General features: G+C 40.6%; 1 protein-coding gene across 1 annotated transcript in view; it reads right to left on the minus strand.

Annotated features, from left to right (window-relative positions):
* The window catches only part of DAPK1 (death associated protein kinase 1), a 492,700-nt gene that overhangs the window by 275,618 nt on the left and 192,324 nt on the right, over positions 1–24,758 (minus strand). The window contains 1 exon segment of the mRNA XM_053702428.1: positions 6,262–6,483. Within this exon segment, the coding sequence (XP_053558403.1) occupies positions 6,262–6,483 (222 nt within the window).

Below are 24,758 nucleotides of genomic sequence, written 5' to 3' on the forward strand. Positions count from 1 at the left end.
CACATAGTATCAATCACAGAGTCAGAGAAACCGCTTTGACCAAGAATCAAGCGTTCAAACTCCATACCTTAAAATTAAGGTTTTGAGATCCTGATGGAAAAAAAGAACCTTGAGACAGAAAGACTGGTCTTAACGGAAGAGTCCACAGCTGGCAAGAGGCCATCCGGACAAGATCCGCATACCAAAACCTGTGAGGCCATGCTGGAGCTACCAGCAGGACAAACAAGCATTCCTTTAGAATATTGGAGAATACCCTTGGAAGAAGAACTAGACGCGGAAAGATATAGGCAGGATGACACTTGTAAGGAAGAGATAATGCATCCACTGCCTCCGCCCGAGGATCCCGGGATCCGGACAGATACCAGGGAAGTTTCTTGTTTAGATGAGAAGCCATCAGATCTATTTCTGGGAGTTCCCACATTTGAACAATCTGAGGAAAAAACCTCTGGGTGAAGAGACCATTCGCCCAGGTGCAACGTTTGGCGACTGAGATAATCCGCTTTCCAATTGTCCATACCTGGGATATGAACCGCAGAGATTAGACAGGAGCTGGATTCCGCCCAAACCAAAATTGATTGATGTATGCCACAGTTGTGACATTGTCTATCTGAAAACAAATGAACAACTCTCTCTTCAGAAGAGGCCAAGACTGAAGAGCTCTGAAAATTGCACGGAGTTCCAAAATATTGATCGGAAATCTCACCTCCTGAGATTCGCAAACCCCTTGTGCCGTCAGATACCCCCACACAGCTCCCCAACCTGTAAGACTTGCATCTGTTGAGATTATAGTCCAGGTCGGAAGAACAAAGAAGCCCCCTGAACTAAACGATGGTGATCTGTCCACCATGTCAGAGAGTGTCGTATAATCGGTTTAAAGATATTAATATAGATATCTTTGAGTAATCCCTGCACCATTGGTTCAGCATACAGAGCTGAAGAGGTCGCATGTGAAAACGAGCAAAGGAGATCGCATCTGATGCGGCAGTCCTAAGACCTAAAATTTCCATGCATAAGGCTACCAAAGGGAATGATTGTGACTGAAGGTTTTGACAAGCTGATCAATGTTAAACTTCTCTTGTCTGACAAGGACAACGTCATAGACATTGAATCCATCTAGAAACCTAAAAAGGTTACCCTTGTCTGAGGAATCAATGAACTGATTGGTAAATTGATCCTCCAACCATGAACTTGAAGAAACAACACAAGTCGATTCGTATGAGATTCTTCGAAAATGAGAAGACTGAGCAAGTACCAAGATATCGTCCAAATAAGGACATACCAAAACCCTGATCTCTGATTACAGAAAGAAGGGCACCGAGAACCTTTGAAAAAAATTCTTGGAACTGAGGCTAGGCCAAACGGTAGAGCCACAAAACTGGTAATGCTTGTCTAAAAAGAGAATCTCAGACACTAAAAGTGATCTGGATGAATCGGAATATGCAGATACGCATCCTGTAAATCTATTGTAGACATATAATGCCCTTGCTAAACAAAAGGCAGGATAGTCCTACAGTTACCATCTTGAATGTTGGTATCCTTACATAACGATTCAATATTGAAAGATCCGGAACTGGTCTGAAGGAATTGACCTTCTTTGGTACAATGAAGAGACAAAATAAAACCCCAGCCCCTGTTCCAGAACTGGAACTGGCATAATTACTCCAGCCAACTCTAGATCTGAAACACATTTCAGAAATGCTGAGCCTTTGCTGTGTTAACTGGGACATGGGAAAGAAAAAAATCTCTTAGCAGGAGGCCTTAACTTGAAGCCAATTCTGTACCTTTCTGAAACAATGTTCTGAAACCAGAGATTGAGAACGAAATTGATCCAAATTTCTTTGAAGAAAACGTAATCTGCCCCATACCAGCTGAGCTGGAATAAGGGCCGCACCTTCATGGGTACTTAGGAGCTGGCTATAGGTTTCTATAAGGCTTGGATATATTCCAAACTGGAAATAGTTTCCAAACTGATACCGCTCCTGAGAATGAAGGATCAGGCTTTTGTTCCTTGTTGTGAGGAAAGGAACGAAAAAGATTATTAGACCTAAATTTACCTTAGATTTTTTATCCTTTGGTAAAAAAGTTCCCTTCCTTCCAGAAACAGTTGAGATAATAATTTATTACCCTGGAAAGAAAGGGAAAGTAAAGTTGACTTAGAAGACATATCAGCATTCCAAGTTTAATCCATAAAGCTTTTCTAGCTAAAATAGCTAGAGACATATACCTGACATCAACTCTAATGATATCAAAAGATGGTATCACCAATAAAATTATTAGCATGTTATAGAATAATAATAATGCTATAAAATTATGATCTGTTACTTGTTGCGCTAAAGCTTCTAACCAAAAAGTTGAAGCTGCAGCAACATCCGCTAAAAATATAGCAGGTCTAAGAAGATTACCTGAACATAAGTAAGCTTTTCTTAGAAAGGATTCAATTTTCCTATCTAAAGGATCCTTAAATGAAGTACTATCTGCCGTAGGAATAGTAGTACATTTAGCAGGAGTAGAGACAGCCCCATAACCTTAGGGATTTTGTCCCATAAAACTCTAATCTGTCAGATGGCACAGGATATAATTGCTTAAACGTTTAGAAGGAGTAAAAGAATTACCCAAATTATTCCATTCCCTGGAAATTACTTCAGAAATAGCATCAGGGAGATTAAACACTTCTGGAATAACTACAGGAGATTTAAAAACCTTATTTAAACGTTTAGATTTAGTATCAAGAGGACCAGAATCCTCTATTTCTAATGCAATTAATACTTCTTTAAATAAAGAACGAATAAATTCCATCTTGAACAAATACAAAGATTTATCAGCATCAACCTCTGAGACAGAAACTTCTGAACCAGAAGAACCATTTATCAATATCAGAATGGTGATGTTCATTTTAAAAATTCATCTGAAAAAAGAGAAGTTTTAAAAGACTTTTATGTAAACTAGAAGGAGAAATAACAGACATAGCCTTCTTAATGGATTTAAAAAATAAAATCTCTTATGTTATCAGGAACACTCTGAAAATTAGATGTTGACGGAACAGCAACAGGTAATGTAACAGTACTAAAGGAAATTTTTATCTGCATTAATAAGTTTGTCATGACATGCAATACAAACAACAGCTGGAGAAACAGATACCAAAAGTTTAGAGCAGATACACTTAGCTTGGTAGCTCCAGCACCGGGCAGTGATTTTCCTGAAGTATCTTCTGACTCAGTTGCAACGTGGAACATCTTGCAATATGTAATAGAAAAAAACAACATATAAAGCAAAATTGATCAAATTCCTTAAATGACAGTTTCACGAATGGGAAAAAAATGCCAGTGAACAAGCTTCTAGCAACCAGAAGCAATAAATAATGAGACTTAAATAATGTGGAGACAAAAGCGACGCCCATATTTTTTTAGCTCCAAATAAGACGCCCACATTATTTGGCGCCTAAATACTTTTGGCGCCAAAAATGACGCCACATCCGGAACGCCGACATTTTTGGCGCAAAAGAACGTCAAAAAAATGACGCAACTTCCGGCGACACGTATGACGCCGGAAACAGAAAAGATTTTTTGCGCCAAAAAAGTCCGCACCAAGAATGACGCAATAAAATGAAGCATTTTCAGCCCCCACGAGCCTAACAGCCCACAGGGAAAAAGTCAAATTTTTTAAGGTAAGAAAAAATGATTGATTCAAATGCATTATCCCAAATATGAAACTGACTGTCTGAAAAAAAGGAATGTTGAACATCCTGAGTCAAGGCAAATAAATGTTTGAATACATATATTTAGAACTTTATAAAAAAGTGCCCAACCATAGCTTTAGAGTGTCACAGAAAATAAGACTTACTTACCCCAGGACACTCATCTACATGTTTGTAGAAAGCCAAACCAGTACTGAAACGAAAATCAGCAGAGGTAATGGTATATATATATATATATATATATATATAAGAGTATATCGTCGATCTGAAAAGGGAGGTAAGAGATGAATCTCCACGACCGATAACAGAGAACCTATGAAATAGACCCGTAGAAGGAGATCATTGAATTCAAATAGGCAATACTCTCCTCACATCCCTCTGACATTCACTGCACGCTGAGAGGAAAACCGGGCCCCAACTTGCTGCGGAGCGCATATCAACGTAGAATCTAGCACAAACTTACTTCACCACCTCCATAGGAGGCAAAGTTTGTAAAACTGAATTGTGGGTGTGGTGAGGGGTGTATTTATAGGCATTTTAAGGTTTGGGAAACTTTGCCCCTCCTGGTAGGAATGTATATCCCATACGTCACTAGCTCATGGACTCTTGCTAATTACATGAAAGAAAAAGAAACCTTTGTAAAAAGATAGAAGCACTAATTATTTTATTAAATACATATTTATATATAATAAATATTATATTAAATATTACACTTCTTTAGTATTTAAACATCTAATGTAATTTAAAGAAAATACATATCTATGTTATTCTCAAGCTAATCTTTGCTTTGAATAAAGTTCCAAACCTGCTTAGCAGCAAAGGGGTTAAAGAGTAAAAGGACACCCAGGACAGCTAGAGAGCTTGAGGGAGATATATATATGGGCGCCATGTACTAAATGGCGGGCGGACAGCTTCTTAACTCGCGAAGCTGTCCGCCCGCCTTCGCTCCACACGGGCAGCGGATCTGTTGATCCGCTTGCCCGTATGTATCATTACACACTCATCGGAGTGTGTAATGCCCGCCCCTTCAATCGCGCGACCAATCACGCAACTGAAGGGGCTGTCAATCACCGAGAGCATATGCGAACCTGCCCCGCAAAGGCTCCGGAGCAGCTTTCGCTGCTTCGTACATGGAGCAGTTGGAGAGAGGGAATTAAGAGTGCTGTAGACTCACTGTACAAGTTTGCTGCATCTTACTTATATGCACGTGTTTCTTATGTGCAAACAACATGGTGAATTAGTACAAAAGCTAACCCTGAAACCTTGCTGGTTGATTTACAAAATAAATTGCAGTATATGATGATACATTATTTCATTGGTGTGTGTGCGCACATTCATGCCAAAAATAGTGAGTTCCTACTTTGCTTTCCTGTTTTTTTGCAATCTGTTTCCCCATTGCACAATATTACAGAGCAAGTTAATGCTTTATTAATAATGTAAACATAACTGTTCTAAAATCATTTAAATATATAAAATATCAGAGAAATTATGAACAAGTATTACAAATTATAGTCTTTGTTTGCAATGTTCAAGACCAGGGATGGACAACTAGGGGCCCGTTGCAGATTTTTTTTTTGTGGCCCTGAGAAAATGTAGCAGTGGAGAGGAGCACAGCACAGCAAACGTACTAAAATATGGTCTTGAGTCTTTTAGAAAATATATTATTATTTGTGTATTTCATAGCCATAAATCATATGCCACTCTTAAGGCTCGTCTATCACTGTTCTGGACTGTAAGTGCGTGCTAGACAATCTATCCTTTGTTGCTAGGACCAGTATTGCATTAGTATAATGGATATTCATTTTGATACTATTAGGATTTGCAAACAAGAGTATTTCTTCTCTCTTAAAATGAAAGATTCACAAATGGAAAATCTATTTGTAATATGTAAAATAATAGCAAAGATTAGTATTGGATTTCTATTTTTAGTTTTTATAATATAATTTAAAAGATGTTCCACTGCTTAATTCTTTCATTTCTTTTTGGTTTTCTAAATTTGTTTAAAAAAATCTCGGGTGAGTCAAAACCTCTATTTATGCATACTTCTGAAATTTAAATTGGGAACGGATTGTCTCATGAGACTGTGGTAGAAGTGCAATGTTTTAATATGGCACAAGTGTATCATCTTGGACGTTTCAATATTTAAGACTGACCCTAAATTCAATAAAATAATTATATCAGGAATAATAGTGGGGGGGAAAAGATTGACAGATTGTACGGAAATGACTAATTTTGTTTAATATCCAGGAAGATAGAGCTTTGCTTATATGCACATATATTAACAGTACCCAATCAATCTCTTGAGCTGTGACACAGTGTGCAGCATAATCACACAGGCACGTAAAAGGTAGATGGTCTTAAGTCAGCAACTCCAACGTGAAAGAAAAATGTGATACAAGCTGCTTTTGCAAAGTAAAAAACCCTTCAAGCTGGTATAATGAAGGGCTCTTGAAATCAAGAGCTTCCGTCAGCGCTCTGTGGTTCCTGTAACTGCACAGGAAGCCCATTACATCATCCTTTCACTGCCCTAGAAATAAACAAGCGTCTGAGCCTTTTGTGGTACTTACAGCTCCAGAATAAGAATGACATCTGTTTTGTTTTCAAACACCTCGTGCAGCGTGATCACGTTAGGGTGCAGGATCTCTTTCAGGATGCTGACCTCCCGTTCTATATCTTCCCGGGTCACCCCCCGCCGACTTGATTTGGTTCTCCTTTTCTTGATGAATTTTGCAGCGTACTGCAGACCTGTGGTTTTATCCTGACATTTCTTTACCACGGCAAACTGGCCACTGAAAAAAACAAATACAAAAACACAGTCAGAGAAGAGAAATCCAACAGAAAATACAATCTGAAAGCATATGTTAAAGGGACGCATTATTTAATTGCATGTTGTGTGTGTAGAAAACAAACTTTGTAGCTTATTTTTTTTTTTTTTTTAACTTTTTATGTTTTTTTTTGGGGGGGGTTTTCTACACAGTGCATACTACAGGGTTTAGATTTCTGACTCTGCAACATTCAAAGACACTAATTGTTTGATGAGTGACTAAGGGCCGCAGCAACGGAAAAACAGAACTCCAGAAGCTTTTCAAAAGGTATAACCTAGATTGCAAAATAAAACGAAAACTTTACAGGCATAAATGCTTTAAAAGGTGCATTTTATTGCAGAGCTATTGCAAAGCAGTGCTCAACTGCTGATATATACTGTGTATTTATTCAAACTACTTTTTTTATCAAATTAAAAAATCTTAAACATAAATAAATGCAGTAATAAATGTAATAATAATAATAATAATAATAATAATAATGTGCATGAGAGGATGGAGTGAGCTACATTGAGTTTAATGGCACGATCGGGCCGGTGTTCTGGGAAAATGGTGAACTTGTGAAAATAGCAAACCATGTCACTTCCTGTGACGTGGGATCAGCGGCTTCACAAAGTTTGACCATATTGCGCATGAGTTCTAGCATCATTACATACCTGGCCGCATACGTCACTGCTACAGTTTCGAGACCCGTCAAATTCATGGACCCTCTATACTGCGCATGCGCAGAATTTGAAACTCTGTCAATACTTTGCCCGCTTTCCAGTATGATCATTGCCTCTACAGGTCAATCTTGTATGACCAAGCAAACCGTTTTGAACAATTAATTTCTTTAATGTCAGCGTAACTGTAATGGGAATGTGTATAAATGTATGGCAAAGCGGGACCCGTTATGGTCATACAAAATTGACCTGTAGAGGCTTTGATCATACTGCAAAGTGGGTGAGGTATTGATAGAGTTTCAAATGCCGCGCATGCGCTGTACAGAGGGTCCATGAATTTCACGGGTCTCGAAACTGTAGCAGTGACGTATGCGGCCAGGTATGTAATGATGCTAGAATGCATGCGAAATATGGTCAAACTTGGTGAAACAGCTGATCCCACGTCACAGGAAGTGACGTGGTTCGCTAATTTCACAAGTTCGCCATTTTCCCAGAACAGACAGCTGACCAGATGCGCTTAGAAAAAAAAACAGACCCGCTCAGTAGAGCAAGGAGCGGCGGTCTGAAAAACTGTAGTTTATATTAAATTATGGCTACGCTACAATATTGTGTTGCATAAAGCTAGCGCCAATATGTTATACTGCCCCTTTAATTGTGATGGTTCAGCAAATTGGAAGCTGCACCGATCACTTAAAATGTAAATGAAGGCAAGCACTCTCCTTGCATTTACCCTGTGAAAATGTGATGGGTTGTGAGTGGAGGCAGTGGGATCACGCAGTTTCTGGTGGAGGGCTGCGACTATATGGGAGGCTATTTTAACATTGTTGCACCTCAACCCTATGGCTGATAAGCCAAATTTCAGTGAGTGACCCACACAAAATTTTATTTATATATGCGTCGTTTTACTTTATTTTTAAAACATCTATTTTCTAGTACTACTGGAGATTTGTAGCTGCAATTTAGGGGTTTGAAGATCCTCCCCCATCCAGCTCCCAGTGCATCCTGGTTCAACCCCTTTGTGATGTCACCATGGTGACGTCACTGGCACTCCCGTGAAGCCTGGGAGTGCTGCCCACTAGGCCACCAAATATCCCCAGCCTGAAGTGCGGGGGAACACCGAAAACAGTGTTTGATCAGCGTGCACATTGAAGTGGTTAAGGCAGACTCTTACATAAACTTACATAAACTAACAATCTATATTTTTTAGCTAATTTCTATAGCAACAGTTTTTTGTCCCTTCATATCAACAATGTGGGGAGGGGGGGGGGGCAGCAAAGTTTATATTTATTTTTCTATTGTGCATGTATCTTTCCAGACCTACTGCTGAAGGTTTCTTTTTTAAGCAAATAAAATCACAAAAACAGGGTTTAATTTATTTCAAAGTTATAAGTTCATGAAAAACAGCAATTAAAAGGCATGAGTACATTTTTCTTTTGAATAGAGGTATTTTTGCAATATACTTGTTTTCTGTAAAACCTATCACTGTTTTAACAGCATATGCTCTATAATTAGGCATGATGTTTTATATTATTATTTGTTATTTGTAGAGAGCCAACAGATTCTGCAGCTCTATAAACAAAGGAGGAGTACACCAAAACAATTAAAGGGATCAAATGGGTAGAGAGCCCTGCCAAGAGTTGCACTGTTGTAGTCAGCTCTTAAGAAGGTGATCTAAAAACAGCTGGACTCTTAGGCTTACGTGCTAAGGGGGTTCAGGGGATAGCAATGGAGGAGTGGAACTGGTATAAAGTAAGGTTAGCATAGGTTGTATGTATCCCTGAACAGTACAGTCTTTAGGGAGCGCTTGAAGCTTTCAAAACTAGGGTAGAGTCTTGTGGAGCGAGGCAGAGAGTTCCACAAGATGGGAGCAAGTCTGGAGAAGTCCTGTAAACGGGAGTGCGATGAGGTAACCAGAGAGGAGGAGAGTTGGAAGTCATGAGCAGAGCGAAGGGAACGGGAGGGAGAGTATCTGGAGACAAGGTCTGAGATATAGAGGGGAGCAGAGCAGTTGAGGGCTTTGTATGTCAGAGTGAGAATTTTGTGTTTGATCCTAGAGGCAAGAGGAAGCCAGTGAAGGGATTGGCAGAGAGGTGTAGCAGATGAAGAGCGACGTGTAAGGAAGATGAGTATGGCAGAGGCATTCATTATGGATTGTAAAGGAGCTAGGCGGGAGGTGGGGAGACCAGAGAGGACAGAGTTGCAGTAATCAAGGCGGGAAAGAATGAGAGAGTGGATTAAAATCTTAGTTGTGTCTTGTGTAAGGAAATGTCTAATTTTAGAGAAGTTTTTAAGGTGGAAGCGGCAGGCTTTAGCCAAGGACTGAATGTGAGGAGTGAAAGAAAGATCTGAGTCAAATGTGAACCCGAGATATCAGGCATGCGGGGTAGGGGTAATGATGGATTTGTCAACAGTTATAGAGAGAGGGGAAAATGAGAAGCTCAGTTTTGAATGCCAGTGCACAGGGCAAATCTATGTATACCGCTGAAAAAAACCTGATAGATCTAGAAGAGTGTACCGCAAAAATGTTTTTATTTAAAAATTGAAATACAGCCACAGACAATTCCGTTTTAACTACTTCTGTCCTTTAAATGCTGTGATTACTAAAAAAAATAAAGGGACATAAAAAAAAACATTTTATGATTCAGACAGAGCATGTGATTTTAAACAACTTTCCAATTTGCTTTGATTGTCTAATTTGTTTTGTTCTCTTGGTATCCTTTGCTGAAAAGGATACCTAGGTAAGCTCAGGAGCTGCTGATTGGTGTCTGCATACGTAAGCCTCATGCTATTGGCTCACCCAATGGGCATTAACTAGCTCACAGTAATCCATTGCTGCTTCTTCAACAAAAGGATACCAAGATAAAAAAGCAAATTAGATTGTAGAAATAAATTGGAAAGTTGTTTAAAAACTAAATTTATGCTTACCTGATAAATTACTTTCTTTTACGATATGACTAGTCCATGGATTCCATCCTTACTTGTAGGATATTAACCTCCTGCTAACAGGAAGTGGCAAAGAGCACCACAGCAGAGCTGTATATATAGCCCCTACCTTCCCCTCAACCCTCAGTCATTCGGCCGAAGGTATAAGAAGAGAAAAAGGAAAGGCTAAAAGGTGCAGAGGTGACTGAAGTTTACAAAAAATATAAAGAAAAACTGTCTTAAAAAGAACAGGGTGGGCCGTGGACTCGTCATATCGTAAAAGAAAGTAATTTATCAGGTAAGCATAAATTTAGTTTTCTTTTACAAAGATATGACGAGTCCACGGATTTCATCCTTACTTGTGGGAAAACAATACCAAAGCAATAGGACATGGATGAAAGGGAGGGACAAGACAGGAACCTAAACGGAAGCCATCACTGCTTGAAGAACCTTTCTCCCAAAGATAGCCTCAGAAGAAGCAAAAGTATCAAATTTGGAAAGAGTGTGAAGGGATGACCAAGTCGCAGCCTTACAAATCTGTTCCACAGATGCATAGTTTTTAAAAGCCCATGTGGAAGCCACAGCCCTAGTAGAATAAGCCGTAATTCTTTCAGGAGGCTGCTGTCCAGCAGTCTCATATGCCAGGCGGATGATACTTCTCAGCCAAAAAGAAAGAGAGGTAGCCGTAGCTTTCTGACCCCTACGCTTTCTAGAATAAACAATGAATAATGAAAATGATTGACGGAAATCCTTAGTTGCCTGTAAGTAAAACTTTAAGGCATAGACCAAGGCCAAGTTATGTAACAGACGCTCCTTCTTAGAAGAAGGATTAGGACACAAGGAAGGAACAACAATTTCCTGATTAATATTCTTATTCGAAACAACCTTAGGAAGGAACCCAGGTTTGGTACGTAAAACCACCTTATCAGAATGACATATGAGATAAGGCGAATCACACTGTAATGCTGAAAGCTCAGAAACTCTTTGAGCAGAAGAAATAGCAACCAAAAACAGAACTTTCCAAGATAATAGTTTAATATCTATGGAATGCATAGGTTCAAACGGAACCCCTTGCAGAACTCGAAGAACTAAATTCAAACTCCAGGGAGGAGTAATAGGTCTAAATACAGGCTTAATTCTAGATAGAGCCTGACAAAAAGACTGAGATTTGTCCCTTTAAGGAACTTGCGGATAACCCTTTCTCCAATCCTTCTTGGAGAAAATACAAAATCCTAGGAAACCTAAATTTACTCCATGAGTAACCCTTGGATTCACACCAATAAAGATATTTACGCCAGATCTTATGATAGATCTTTCTAGTGACAGGCTTTCTAGCCTGTATCAAAGTATTGATAACTGAATCAGAGAATCCTCGCTTCAATAAAATCAAATGTTCAATCTACATGCAGTCAGTTGCAGAGAAATTAAATTTGGATGTTGGAAAGGACCTTGAATGAGAAGGTCCTGTCTCAACGGGAGTTTCCACGGTGGAGAGGACATGTCCACTAGATCCGCATACCAAGTCCTGCGTGGCCACGCAGGCGCTATCAGGAACACTGAAGCTCTGTCTGGATTGATTCGAGCAATCACGCGTGGGAGGAGAGGAAACGGCGGAAACGCATAAGCTAGGCTGAACCACCAAGGTACTGCCAAGGCACCTATCAGTTCGGCCTGAGGATCCCTTGAGTTGGATCCGTATCTTGGAAGCTTGGCATTCTGACGAGATGCTATCAAATCCAATTCCGGTCTGCCCCATCTGAGAATCAATGAGGCAAATACCTCCGGGTGAAGTTCCCACTCCCCCGGATGAAAAGTCTGTCGACTTAGAAAATCTGCTTCCCAGTTCTCTACCCCTGGGATGTAGATCACTGACAGATGACAAGAGTGGGCCTCTGCCCAACTGATTATCTTGGATACTTCTATCATTGCTAAGGAACTCCTTGTTCCCCCCTGCTGATTGACATATGCCACAGTCGTTATGTTGTCTGACTGGAATCTGATGAATTTGGCAGAAGCCAACTGAGGCCACGCCTGAAGCGCATTGAATATTGCTCTCAGTTCCAGAATATTGATTGGAAGTAGAGCCTCCACCTGAGTCCAAACACCCTGAGCCTTCAGGGAGTTCCAAACTGCACCCCAGCCCAGAAGGCTGTCATCTGTTGTCACTATCACCCATGAGGGTCTGCGGAAACAAGTCCCCTGGGACAGATGATCTGGCGGCAACCACCAAAGAAGAGTTTCTGGTCTCTTGATCCAGAATTATCTTTGGAGATAAATCCGCATAATCCCCATTCCACTGACCGAGCATGCACAGTCGCAGTGGTCTGAGATAAAAGCGAGCAAATGGAACGATGTCCATTGCCGCTACCATTAATCAAATTACCTCCATACACTGAGCCACTGATGGCCGAGGAATGGACAGAAGTGCTTGGCAAGTATTAAAAATCTTTGATTTTCTGACCTCCGTCAGAAATACTTTCATGGCTACCAAGTCTATCAGAGTTCCCAAGAAAGGAACACTTGTCTGTGGTACAAGTGAACTCTTCTCTATGTTCACCTTCCAGCCGCGAGTTCTCAGAAAAGACAACACTGTGTCCATGTGAGATTTTGTCAGATGATATGCCGACGCCTGAATCAGAATATCGTCCAGATAAGGTGCCACCGCTATCCCTTGCGGTCTGAGAACCGCCAAAAGAGACCCTAGAACCTTTGTGAAGATTCTGGGTGCTGTGGCCAACTCGAAAGGAAGAGCCACAAACTGATAATGTTTGTCCAAGAAGGCAAACCTTAGAAACCGATGAGGATCTTTGTGGATTGGAATATGAAGGTAAGCATCCTTCAAATCCACGGTAGTCATATATTGACCCTCCTGGATCACTGGCAAAATCGTTCGAATTGTCTCCATCTTGAATGATGAAACTCTTAGAAATTTGTTTAGAAAACGAACGTTCCCTCTTTTTTGGTACCACAAATAGGCTTGAGTAAAACCCCTGTCCCTGTTCCAATTTTGAAACAGGACAGATTACTCCCATAGTAAAAAGGTCTTTTACACAGCGTAAGAACACCTCTCTCTTTATCTGGTTTGCAAATAATTTTGAAAGATGAAATCTCCCTCTTGGGAGAAAATCCTTGAATTCCAATTGATAACCGTGGGACACTATTTCTAGTGCCCAGGAATCCTGAACATCTCTTGCCCAAGCCTGAGCAAAGAAAGAAAGTCTGCCCCTACTAGATCCGGTCCCGGATCGGGGGCCACCCCTTCATGCTGCTTTGTGGAAGAAGAAGCGGGGGGTCCTCCTTTAAAGTTCCGAAAGGAACGAAAATTATTCTGTTTACCCCTCATTTTAACTGACCTATCCTGAAGTAGGGCATGGCCCTTACCTCCTGTAATATCAGAAATGATCTCCTTCAATTCTGGCCCCAAAAGGGTCTTACCTTTAAAGGGAATAGCTAAAAGCTTATGTTTTGATGACACATCAGCAGACCAAGATTTGAGCTACAATGCTCTACGTGCTAAAATAGCAAATCCTGCATTTTTTTCCTCTAATTTAGCAATTTGAAAAGCGGTATCAGTAATAAAAGAATTAACTAGCTTAAGAGCCTTAATTCTATCTAGAATGTCATCTAATGGAGTCTCAACCTTAAGAGACTCTTCTAGAGCCTCAAACCAAAAAGCTACTGGAACAATGCAAGCCGTAGGTTGCAAAATAAATCCCTGATTAACAAATACTTTCTTTAGTAGACCCTTTAATTTCTTATCCATAGGATCCTTGAAAGCACAACTATCCTCAATGGGTATAGTAGTATGCTTAGCTAGGGAAGATATAGCTCCCTCTACCTTAGGGACCATTTGCCATGAGCCCCGAATGGTATCTGATATAGGAAACATTTTCTTAAAATTAGGAGAGTGAGAAAACGGTATACCTGGTCTATCCCATTCCTTACTAATAATTTCCGAAATTCTCTTAGGAACCGGAAAAACATCAGTGTAATTAGGAACTTCCAAATATTTATCCATTTCACACAATTTCTCTGGAGGAATCAAAATAGGATCACAATCACCCAGAGACGCTAAAACCTCCCTAAACAACAGGCGGAGGTGTTCAAGCTTAAATTTAAATGACATCGCATCCGAATCTGTCTAAGGCAAAACATTCCCTGAATCAGAAATTTCACCCTGAGACAGTAATTCCCTGATCCCCAACTCAGAGCACTGTGAGGGAACATCGGAAATAGCTAATAAAGCATCAGAGGATTCAGTATTACATTAACACTTGACCTACTGCGTTTAACCTGCAACACTGGTAATTTAGACAATACCTCTGTAAGGGTAGTTAACATAACTGCAGCCATCTCCTGCAGAGTAAAGGAATTAGACGCACTAGAAGAACTAGGGGTAGCTTGTGTGGGCATAAAAGGTTGTGACACTTGGGGAGAATTGGATGGCATATCCTGATTCTCTTCAGACTGAGAATCATCCCTAGGCACACTTACTTTATTTAAAATATGCTTCTTACATTGTAAAGCCCTTTCAGTACAAAAATTACACAATATTAGAGGGGTTACAATATAACCCTCAAGCATAAAACCAATAAGTTTTAAGTGCCAAAAATAAAAAATATAAAACATCGTTTTTTATATTGTCTCCCATGTCACATAATGCCCAAATATCAACTAATGATAAATATAAAATAGGGACTCTAGTAACACCCCTCTTATTAAAATAGGTTTTACTGCTTACCAAATTCCCATACAGGGAAATAATGCCAGCCAGTTCTGATATATCAAGTCTCCTCAGAAAAAAACGCTGCACATATCTTAATGCTGCTTGTAGCATGAAACCGGTCACCACACTGAAGATGTCTCATGTTTACCTTCAGAAGTCTTGTGGGAACCAGCGTGGATCTTAGTTACAAATGCTAAGATCATCAAACCTCAGGGCAGAAATCTTCTTCCATATCCCCCTGAGGAAAATAGTACGCACCGGTACCATTTAAAATAAAAAAACTTCTTGATTGAAGAAACTAAAACTAACACCTCAATTTACCATGTCTTCCTAGTATAACACAGGCAAAGAGAATGACTGAGGGTGGAGGGGCTATATATATACAGCTCTGCTGTGGTGCTCTTTGCCACTTCCTGTTAGCGGAAGGTTAATATCCCACAAGTAAGGATGAAATCCGTGGACTCGTCATATCTTTGTAAAATAAATTGTGTTCTGTATCTAAATCATGAAAGAAAAATGTGGGGTTTCTTGTCCCTTAAAAATACACGAGTTTAAATATAACAAGGAAAACAATCATTTTAATTTCCATTTAAGATGTATTCAAAAGTGAGAGCCTGGTTCCAATATGATGTTTCAACTACGTAAATCTACATATAAAACAGAATTTATGTTTACCTGATAAATTTCTTTCTCCAACGGTGTGTCCGGTCCACGGCGTCATCCTTACTTGTGGGATATTCTCTTCCCCAACAGGAAATGGCAAAGAGCCCAGCAAAGCTGGTCACATGATCCCTCCTAGGCTCCGCCTACCCCAGTCATTCGACCGACGTTAAGGAGGAATATTTGCATAGGAGAAACCATATGGTACCGTGGTGACTGTAGTTAAATAAAATAAAATATCAGACCTGATTAAAAAAACCAGGGCGGGCCGTGGACCGGACACACCGTTGGAGAAAGAAATTTATCAGGTAAACATAAATTCTGTTTTCTCCAACATAGGTGTGTCCGGTCCACGGCGTCATCCTTACTTGTGGGAACCAATACCAAAGCTTTAGGACACGGATGAAGGGAGGGAGCAAATCAGGTCACCTAAATGGAAGGCACCACGGCTTGCAAAACCTTTCTCCCAAAAATAGCCTCAGAAGAAGCAAAAGTATCAAACTTGTAAAATTTGGTAAAAGTGTGCAGTGAAGACCAAGTCGCTGCCCTACATATCTGATCAACAGAAGCCTCGTTCTTGAAGGCCCATGTGGAAGCCACAGCCCTAGTGGAATGAGCTGTGATTCTTTCGGGAGGCTGCCGTCCGGCAGTCTCGTAAGCCAATCTGATGATGCTTTTAATCCAAAAAGAGAGAGAGGTAGAAGTTGCTTTTTGACCTCTCCTTTTACCTGAATAAACAACAAACAAGGAAGATGTTTGTCTAAAATCCTTTGTAGCATCTAAATAGAATTTTAGAGCGCGAACAACATCCAAATTGTGCAACAAACGTTCCTTCTTTGAAACTGGTTTTGGACACAGAGAAGGTACGATAATCTCCTGGTTAATGTTTTTGTTAGAAACAACTTTTGGAAGAAAACCAGGTTTAGTACGTAAAACCACCTTATCTGCATGGAACACCAGATAAGGAGGAGAACACTGCAGAGCAGATAATTCTGAGACTCTTCTAGCAGAAGAAATCGCAACTAAAAACAAAACTTTCCAAGATAATAACTTAATATCAACGGAATGTAAGGGTTCAAACGGAACCCCCTGAAGAACTGAAAGAACTAAATTGAGACTCCAAGGAGGAGTCAAAGGTTTGTAAACAGGCTTGATTCTAACCAGAGCCTGAACAAAGGCTTGAACATCTGGCACAGCTGCCAGCTTTTTGTGAAGTAATACCGACAAGGCAGAAATCTGTCCCTTCAGGGAACTTGCAGATAATCCTTTTTCCAATCCTTCTTGAAGGAAGGATAGAATCCTAGGAATCTTAACCTTGTCCCAAGGGAATCCTTTAGATTCACACCAACAGATATATTTTTTCCAAATTTTGTGGTAAATCTTTCTAGTCACAGGCTTTCTGGCCTGAACAAGAGTATCGATAACAGAATCTGAGAATCCTCGCTTCGATAAAATCAAGCGTTCAATCTCCAAGCAGTCAGCTGGAGTGAAACCAGATTCGGATGTTCGAACGGACCCTGAACAAGAAGGTCTCGTCTCAAAGGTAGCTTCCAAGGTGGAGCCGATGACATATTCACCAGATCTGCATACCAAGTCCTGCGTGGCCACGCAGGAGCTATCAAGATCACCGACGCCCTCTCCTGCTTGATCCTGGCTATCAGCCTGGGGATGAGAGGAAATGGCGGGAACACATAAGCTAGTTTGAAGGTCCAAGGTGCTACTAGTGCATCCACTAGAGCCGCCTTGGGATCCCTGGATCTGGCCCCGTAGCAAGGAACTTTGAAGTTCTGACGAGAGGCCATCAGATCCATGTCTGGAATGCCCCACAGGTGAGTGACTTGGGCAAAGATTTCCGGATGGAGTTCCCACTCCCCCGGATGCAATGTCTGCCGACTCAGAAAATCCGCTTCCCAATTTTCCACTCCTGGGATGTGGATAGCAGACAGGTGGCAGGAGTGAGACTCCGCCCAAAGAATAATTTTGGTTACTTCTTCCATCGCTAGGGAACTCCTTGTTCCCCCCTGATGGTTGATGTACGCAACAGTCGTCATGTTGTCTGATTGAAACCGTATGAACCTGGTCCTCGCAAGCTGGGGCCAGGCCTGGAGAGCATTGAATATCGCTCTCAGTTCCAGAATATTTATCGGTAGAAGAGATTCTTCCCGAGACCAAAGACCCTGAGCTTTCAGGGATCCCCAGACCGCGCCCCAGCCTATCAGACTGGCGTCGGTCGTGACAATGACCCACTCTGGTCTGTGGAACATCATCCCTTGAGACAGATTGTCCAGGGACAGCCACCAACGGAGTGAGTCTCTGGTTCTCTGATTTACTTGTATCTTCGGAGACAAGTCTGTATAGTCCCCATTCCACTGACTGAGCATGCACAGTTGTAATGGTCTTAGATGAATGCGCGCAAAAGGAACTATGTCCATCGCCGCCACCATCAACCCGATCACTTCCATGCACTGAGCTATGGAAGGAAGAGGAACGGAATGAAGTATCCGACAAGAGTCCAGAAGCTTTGTTTTTCTGGCCTCTGTTAGAAAGATCCTCATTTCTAAGGAGTCTATAATTGTTCCCAAGAAGGGAACCCTTGTTGACGGGGATAGAGAACTCTTTTCCACGTTCACTTTCCAGCCGTGAGATCTGAGAAAGGCCAGGACAATGTCCGTGTGAGCCTTTGCTTGAGGAAGGGACGACGCTTGAATCAGAATGTCGTCCAGGTAAGGTACTACTGCAATGCCCCTTGGTCTTAGCACCGCTAGAAGGGACCCTAGTACCTTTGTGAAAATCCTTGGAGCAGTGGCTAATCCGAAAGGAAGCGCCACGAACTGGTAATGTTTGTCCAGGAATGCAAACCTTAGGAACCGATGATGTTCCTTGTGGATAGGAATATGTAGATACGCATCCTTTAAATCCACCGTGGTCATGAATTGACCTTCCTGGATGGAAGGGAGGATAGTTCGAATGGTTTCCATCTTGAACGATGGGACCTTGAGAAATTTGTTTAAGATCTTGAGATCTAGGATTGGTCTGAACGTTCCCTCTTTTTTGGGAACTATGAACAGATTGGAGTAGAACCCCATCCCTTGTTCTCTTAATGGAACAGGATGAATCACTCCCATTTTTAACAGGTCTTCTACACAATGCAAGAACGCCTGTCTTTTTATGTGGTCTGAAGACAACTGCGACCTGTGGAACCTCCCCCTTGGGGGAAGTCCCTTGAATTCCAGAAGATAACCCTGGGAGACTATTTCTAGCGCCCAAGGATCCAGAACATCTCTTGCCCAAGCCTGAGCGAAGAGAGAGAGTCTGCCCCCCACCAGATCCGGTCCCGGATCGGGGGCCAATATTTCATGCTGTCTTGGTAGCAGTGGCAGGTTTCTTGGCCTGCTTTCCCTTGTTCCAGCCTTGCATTGGTCTCCAAGCTGGCTTGGCCTGAGAAGTATTACCCTCTTGCTTAGAGGACGTAGCACCTTGGGCTGGTCCGTTTTTACGAAAGGGACGAAAATTAGGTCTATTTTTTGCCTTGAAAGGCCGATCCTGAGGAAGGGCGTGGCCCTTACCCCCAGTGATATCAGAGATAATCTCCTTCAAGTCAGGACCAAACAACGTTTTCCCCTTGAAAGGAATGTTTAGTAGCTTGTTCTTGGAAGACGCATCAGCCGACCAAGATTTCAACCAAAGCGCTCTGCGCGCCACAATAGCAAACCCAGAGTTCTTAGCCGCTAACTTAGCCAATTGCAAAGAGGCGTCTAGAGTGAAAGAATTAGCCAATTTGAGAGCATTGATTCTGTCCATAATCTCCTCATAAGGAGGAGAGTCACTATCGAGCACCTTAAGCAGTTCATCAAACCAGAAATATGCGGCAGTAGTGACAGGGACAATGCATGAAATGGGTTGTAGAAGGTAACCCTGCTGAACAAACATCTTTTTAAGCAAACCTTCTAATTTTTTATCCATAGGATCTTTGAAAGCACAACTATCCTCTATGGGAATAGTGGTGCGTTTGTTTAAAGTAGAAACCGCTCCCTCGACCTTGGGGACTGACTGCCATAAGTCCTTTCTGGGGTCGACCATAGGAAACAATTTTTTAAATATGGGGGGAGGGACGAAAGGAATACCGGGCCTTTCCCATTCTTTATTAACAATGTCCGCCACCCGCTTGGGTATAGGAAAAGCTTCTGGGAGCCCCGGCACCTCTAGGAACTTGTCCATTTTACATAGTTTCTCTGGGATGACTAAATTTTCACAATCATCCAGAGTGGATAATACCTCCTTAAGCAAAATGCGGAGATGTTCCAATTTAAATTTAAATGTAATCACATCAGATTCAGCCTGCTGAGAAATGTTCCCTAAATCAGTAATTTCTCCCTCAGACAAAACCTCCCTGGCCCCCTCAGATTGGGTTAGGGGCCCTTCAGAGATATTAATATCAGCGTCGTCATGCTCTTCAGTAACTAAAACAGAGCAGCCACGCTTACGCTGACAAGGGTTCATTTTGGCTAAAATGTTTTTGACAGAATTATCCATTACAGCCGTTAATTGTTGCATAGTAAGGAGTATTGGCGCGCTAGATGTACTAGGGGCCTCCTGAGTGGGCAAGACTCGTGTAGACGAAGGAGGGAATGATGCAGTACCATGCTTACTCCCCTCACTTGAGGAATCATCTTGGGCATCATTGTCATTATCACATAAATCACATTTATTTAAATGAATAGGAATTCTGGCTTCCCCACATTCAGAACACAGTCTATCTGGTAGTTCAGACATGTTAAACAGGCATAAACTTGATCAGAAAGTACAAAAAACGTTTTAAAATAAAACCGTTACTGTCACTTTAAATTTTAAACTGAACACACTTTATTACTGCAATTGCGAAAAAACATGAAGGAATTGTTCAAAATTCACCAAATTTTCACCACAGCGTCTTAAAGCCTTGAAAATATTGCACACCAATTTTGGAAGCTTTAACCCTTAAAATAACGGAACCGGAGCCGTTTTAAGCTTTAAACCCCTTTACAGTCCCTGGTATCTGCTTTGCTGAGACCCAACCAAACCCAAAGGGGAATACGATACCAAATGACGCCTTCAGAAGTCTTTTATAAGTATCAGAGCTCCTCTCACATGCGACTGCATGCCATGCCTCTCAAAAACAAGTGCGCAACACCGGCGCGAAAATGAGACTCTGCCTATGCTTTGGGAAAGCCCCTAAAGAATAAGGTGTCTAAAACAGTGCCTGCCGATATTATTATATCAAAATACCCAGATAAAATGATTCCTCAAGGCTAAATATGTGTTAATAATCAATCGATTTAGCCCAGAAAAAGTCTACAGTTTAAATAAGCCCTTGTGAAGCCCTTATTTACAATCGTAATAAACATGGCTTACCGGATCCCATAGGGAAAATGACAGCTTCCAGCATTACATCGTCTTGTTAGAATGTGTCATACCTCAAGCAGCAAGGGACTGCAAACTGTTCCCCCAACTGAAGTTAATTGCTCTCAACAGTCCTGTGTGGAACAGCCATGGATTTTAGTTACGGTTGCTAAAATCATTTTCCTCATACAAACAGAATTCTTCATCTCTTTTCTGTTTCTGAGTAAATAGTACGTACCAGCACTATTTGAAAATAACAAACTCTTGATTGAATAATGAAAAACTACAGTTAAACACTAAAAAACTCTAAGCCATCTCCGTGGAGATGTTGCCTGTACAACGGCAAAGAGAATGACTGGGGTAGGCGGAGCCTAGGAGGGATCATGTGACCAGCTTTGCTGGGCTCTTTGCCATTTCCTGTTGGGGAAGAGAATATCCCACAAGTAAGGATGACGCCGTGGACCGGACACACCTATGTTGGAGAAATATGACTAAACCAATTTGAAGGAATATGAGTAAGATACAAAAGTCAACTCCCATGAGATATATCATCATACAAAGAATGATACTAATTACTTTTCAAAAGTGCAGAAATAAATAGCACAATGAATTGCACCACCCTTTAAAAGACATTTAAGTCAATTAGAGGTGAACACAGACTTCAAAGTTATTGTTAATTTATGCCAAGTTTTTAATGCTACAGACCACACAAGGGTTTTAGTATAAAAAAAGCAGTGGGCTATTAATCAGACACCAGCAGATCAAGGGTATTTTCTAAATGACTGAACAACTATATACGTCACATGGCACTGTATATTTGTCATATTAACATTTCTATATAGGGTTTACTGCTATATAACGTATGTGAAAAATATTTGAATTATTAACAAAAGTATTATATAAAAAACACAAACAAAATTATGCACGTAAATAGTGAATATAAAGGAATGTATACATTTTTTTTTAGATATACACAGAATAAATCAACAATTATGAACTGTATTTCAAAAGATCTGTAATGCAGACTATATGTTATAGGAAAGCTCATTCATCAGAGCATGCAGTTTCTTTTACTCACAGTAGAACGCCACAGGCAAGATTTATCATGAGGCGAATGCCTCAATTGGTTGCAGCCTCACTCATTTGAGCCTGCAACTGATATTTAGCAGTTTCTCACCATTTGGAGTTGGCAGATGAAAATAACCTTGGAGTCATTTGACCGGGCTGATTCACAAGCCCTACTCTCACGCAATTGGTTGCATGAGGGTAGGGGGGCAGACTTGCACAAGCATTTGCCTATGCAATGTTAAATATAGGGAACAAATACACTCCATAGTCTGCGACCCAATGTGGATAGGTTTACAACATGTGAATCATGTCCACTCACAGATTGATAAATCTTGCCCTATATGTGTTTAATGTCTGCAAGTGGTTTAACCACAGAGCAAGTATTGGCAGCTGCAGAGCTGAGCACAGCCAGTGATTGGTGAGATTGTGCGATGACAGAGTGTTACTTTGTGTTTAGCCCTCACAAAGAGGTTAAACCCGTAGAGTTCCAAAGCAAGTACTTAAAATACTAACAAATTAGAGCATGGGATCTTTCTAATAAAATGTCCATATAAAAACATTATTTGATTAGCAAAAGGTTTAGGATTTGCCTTTAGAAAGCAAGTGAGGGACATATCCCATAAAAACCTTTCTGGAGGCAGTTAGTGTCAGATACAAATTATCTCCTGCACTATTCAAAGCAATCACTGTGCAGCATGTTACTGTGACAGACATCCTGCAGTAACAACATTGTTTATGTACTCCAGTCCCTCTGGGGTAAAGAAAACATTACAGGCATATTACAGGGGTGGCAAGCAAAATACATGATAAAAGTATACTGCAGTATTGTTTTATTTCCTTTAATCAAAGTTCTATAGTCAGTTTTGCACTTAGTCTCTTTCAGTTTACTGTATCAGGGAGAGTCAGGCTTTGCCAGGGGACCACTAGTTAGCTGGAACCCCATAAGAGGGGTCTTACAATAAATAGTACTTACAGCCTGTTACAGACACAATGACCTCATATCTTTTCCTTTTTTATCTCCCCTCTAATGATGATCTCTCTCTAGAGGTCATGACTAATTAACATCCACGTCTTCTAGCTTTATAGTCTTCCATAGTTTACCTGTCCAAATCCCTCCTCACTTTTCCGGCTACTCTCGACTAACACGTTTTGTTGTCCTACACACATTGTATTTGGCAGAATACAGAAAGGACAATATACATAGGCTGTATATCACAAACTGCATCATGAACACAGTGATATAGGAGCAGAGAGACGTCTTGCAGTTAAACACCTCTACCCTAATCCATTATTATATTAAAGGGGACCTCCGTCCCATAGTCATTCCCTCATCCCTTCCAAGTCCCAGTTACTATTAAACTGTGGTATCAGAATTAAAATTCTTTACATACAGTAGATGTGAACATTGTTGTTTTTTTAAATAAATATTCAGCACAAGTACTAAAAAATAAATAAAAAAATTTGGTTGATTGATAATTATATTTCATTAAGCTGCCTGCCCCCTGCTAAAATGCTCCCCCTTTCCTCTTATGCAATAACTGTCACGGGGATAATGATTACATTGGAGATATACAGAGTGACATGCCAGATGAGCTGTGCGTGCCAGGTGTGCACAATCCCATCCCATATATAGACTGGTGGTGACTGCTCTATATGTTGCTACACCACATAAAGCAATAGGAAGGGGGCAGAGGGAGCATATGGAATCAGTAATAAACTTAAAGGGACAAACTACCCATATGCTAAATCACTTGAAGGTCGTCAGCTTTTTACAGTTATACTGCATAAGAAAATATCACCTGAACATCTCTGTAAAAAAAGGAAGGTTTGTTACCTCAAAATTTTAAAGTTATACTTTAGCTACTGTCTAGCTGCAAGTTAGAAGAAGGACAAAACAATACCCAATCAGCATCAGCAGTGCTGAGGTCATGCTTTGCTGTGATCTCATGAGATTTCACTGAAATCACATGAGATTTCATAGTAATCTTCCTTAAACTGAATAGGGAGAGAACATGACTGTGCCTGCACATGCCATAAGCACACTCCCTTGCAAGTCCTGGGACTAGTATCTTTTTACAATGGCGTGTAAATACTTAGGAAACTTTGAGGTAAGCATCTTCCTTTTTTTTCTTAGATTTTTACAGCTATGCTGCATCACACATTTGGGTATCATCTCCCTTTAATTATATATTTCAAATACTATAATGTTTAAAAGATGAAAGAATAAGCATTTTCTTTTTAAAAAGCCAGATTTTTATTTACCATCACTTTAAAGCCTCTTTTGATGTAACACAAATATTTCATGAGACTGGACCCATAGATTGTGTTACTAGATTCACACAGACATATCATTTTATTTCACATAACAGAACTAGCTTGATAGGAGCAGCGGCTGTTTTTTTAATTTCATTGCAGTTGAGCTTATCGTGCTCCTTCCGGCTCTGTATATTATACCTGCATCCTATTCTCTAGGATGTCTACATTGCCCTGTTAATAATTAATGAACATAAAAGACTACATATTACATAAATCTTATGACCGGCATAATAAGTGTCATCTCATTGTTTACCATTTCTTGTTGGATTTAGAATCTCTAAACCAGTTTCATCTAACACAAGTTATTGAACTGGCAAGCTATATACTTATGTTATACATGACCGCCATTTGTTCCTTTAACTCCTTCAGCGCCAGGGATTTGTAAAATGTTTCTACTGCTGAAGGTCTGATATATTCTCAAGCTTTTGCTAAGTATCCATTGTGACGTCACTCCTAAACATATGGATTGGGGAAGTACCAATTCATCTTGCAATTTATACTTTTTATCT

The sequence above is a fragment of the Bombina bombina genome, chromosome 2 (assembly GCF_027579735.1).
Source record: "Bombina bombina isolate aBomBom1 chromosome 2, aBomBom1.pri, whole genome shotgun sequence".
NCBI lineage: Eukaryota > Metazoa > Chordata > Amphibia > Anura > Bombinatoridae > Bombina > Bombina bombina.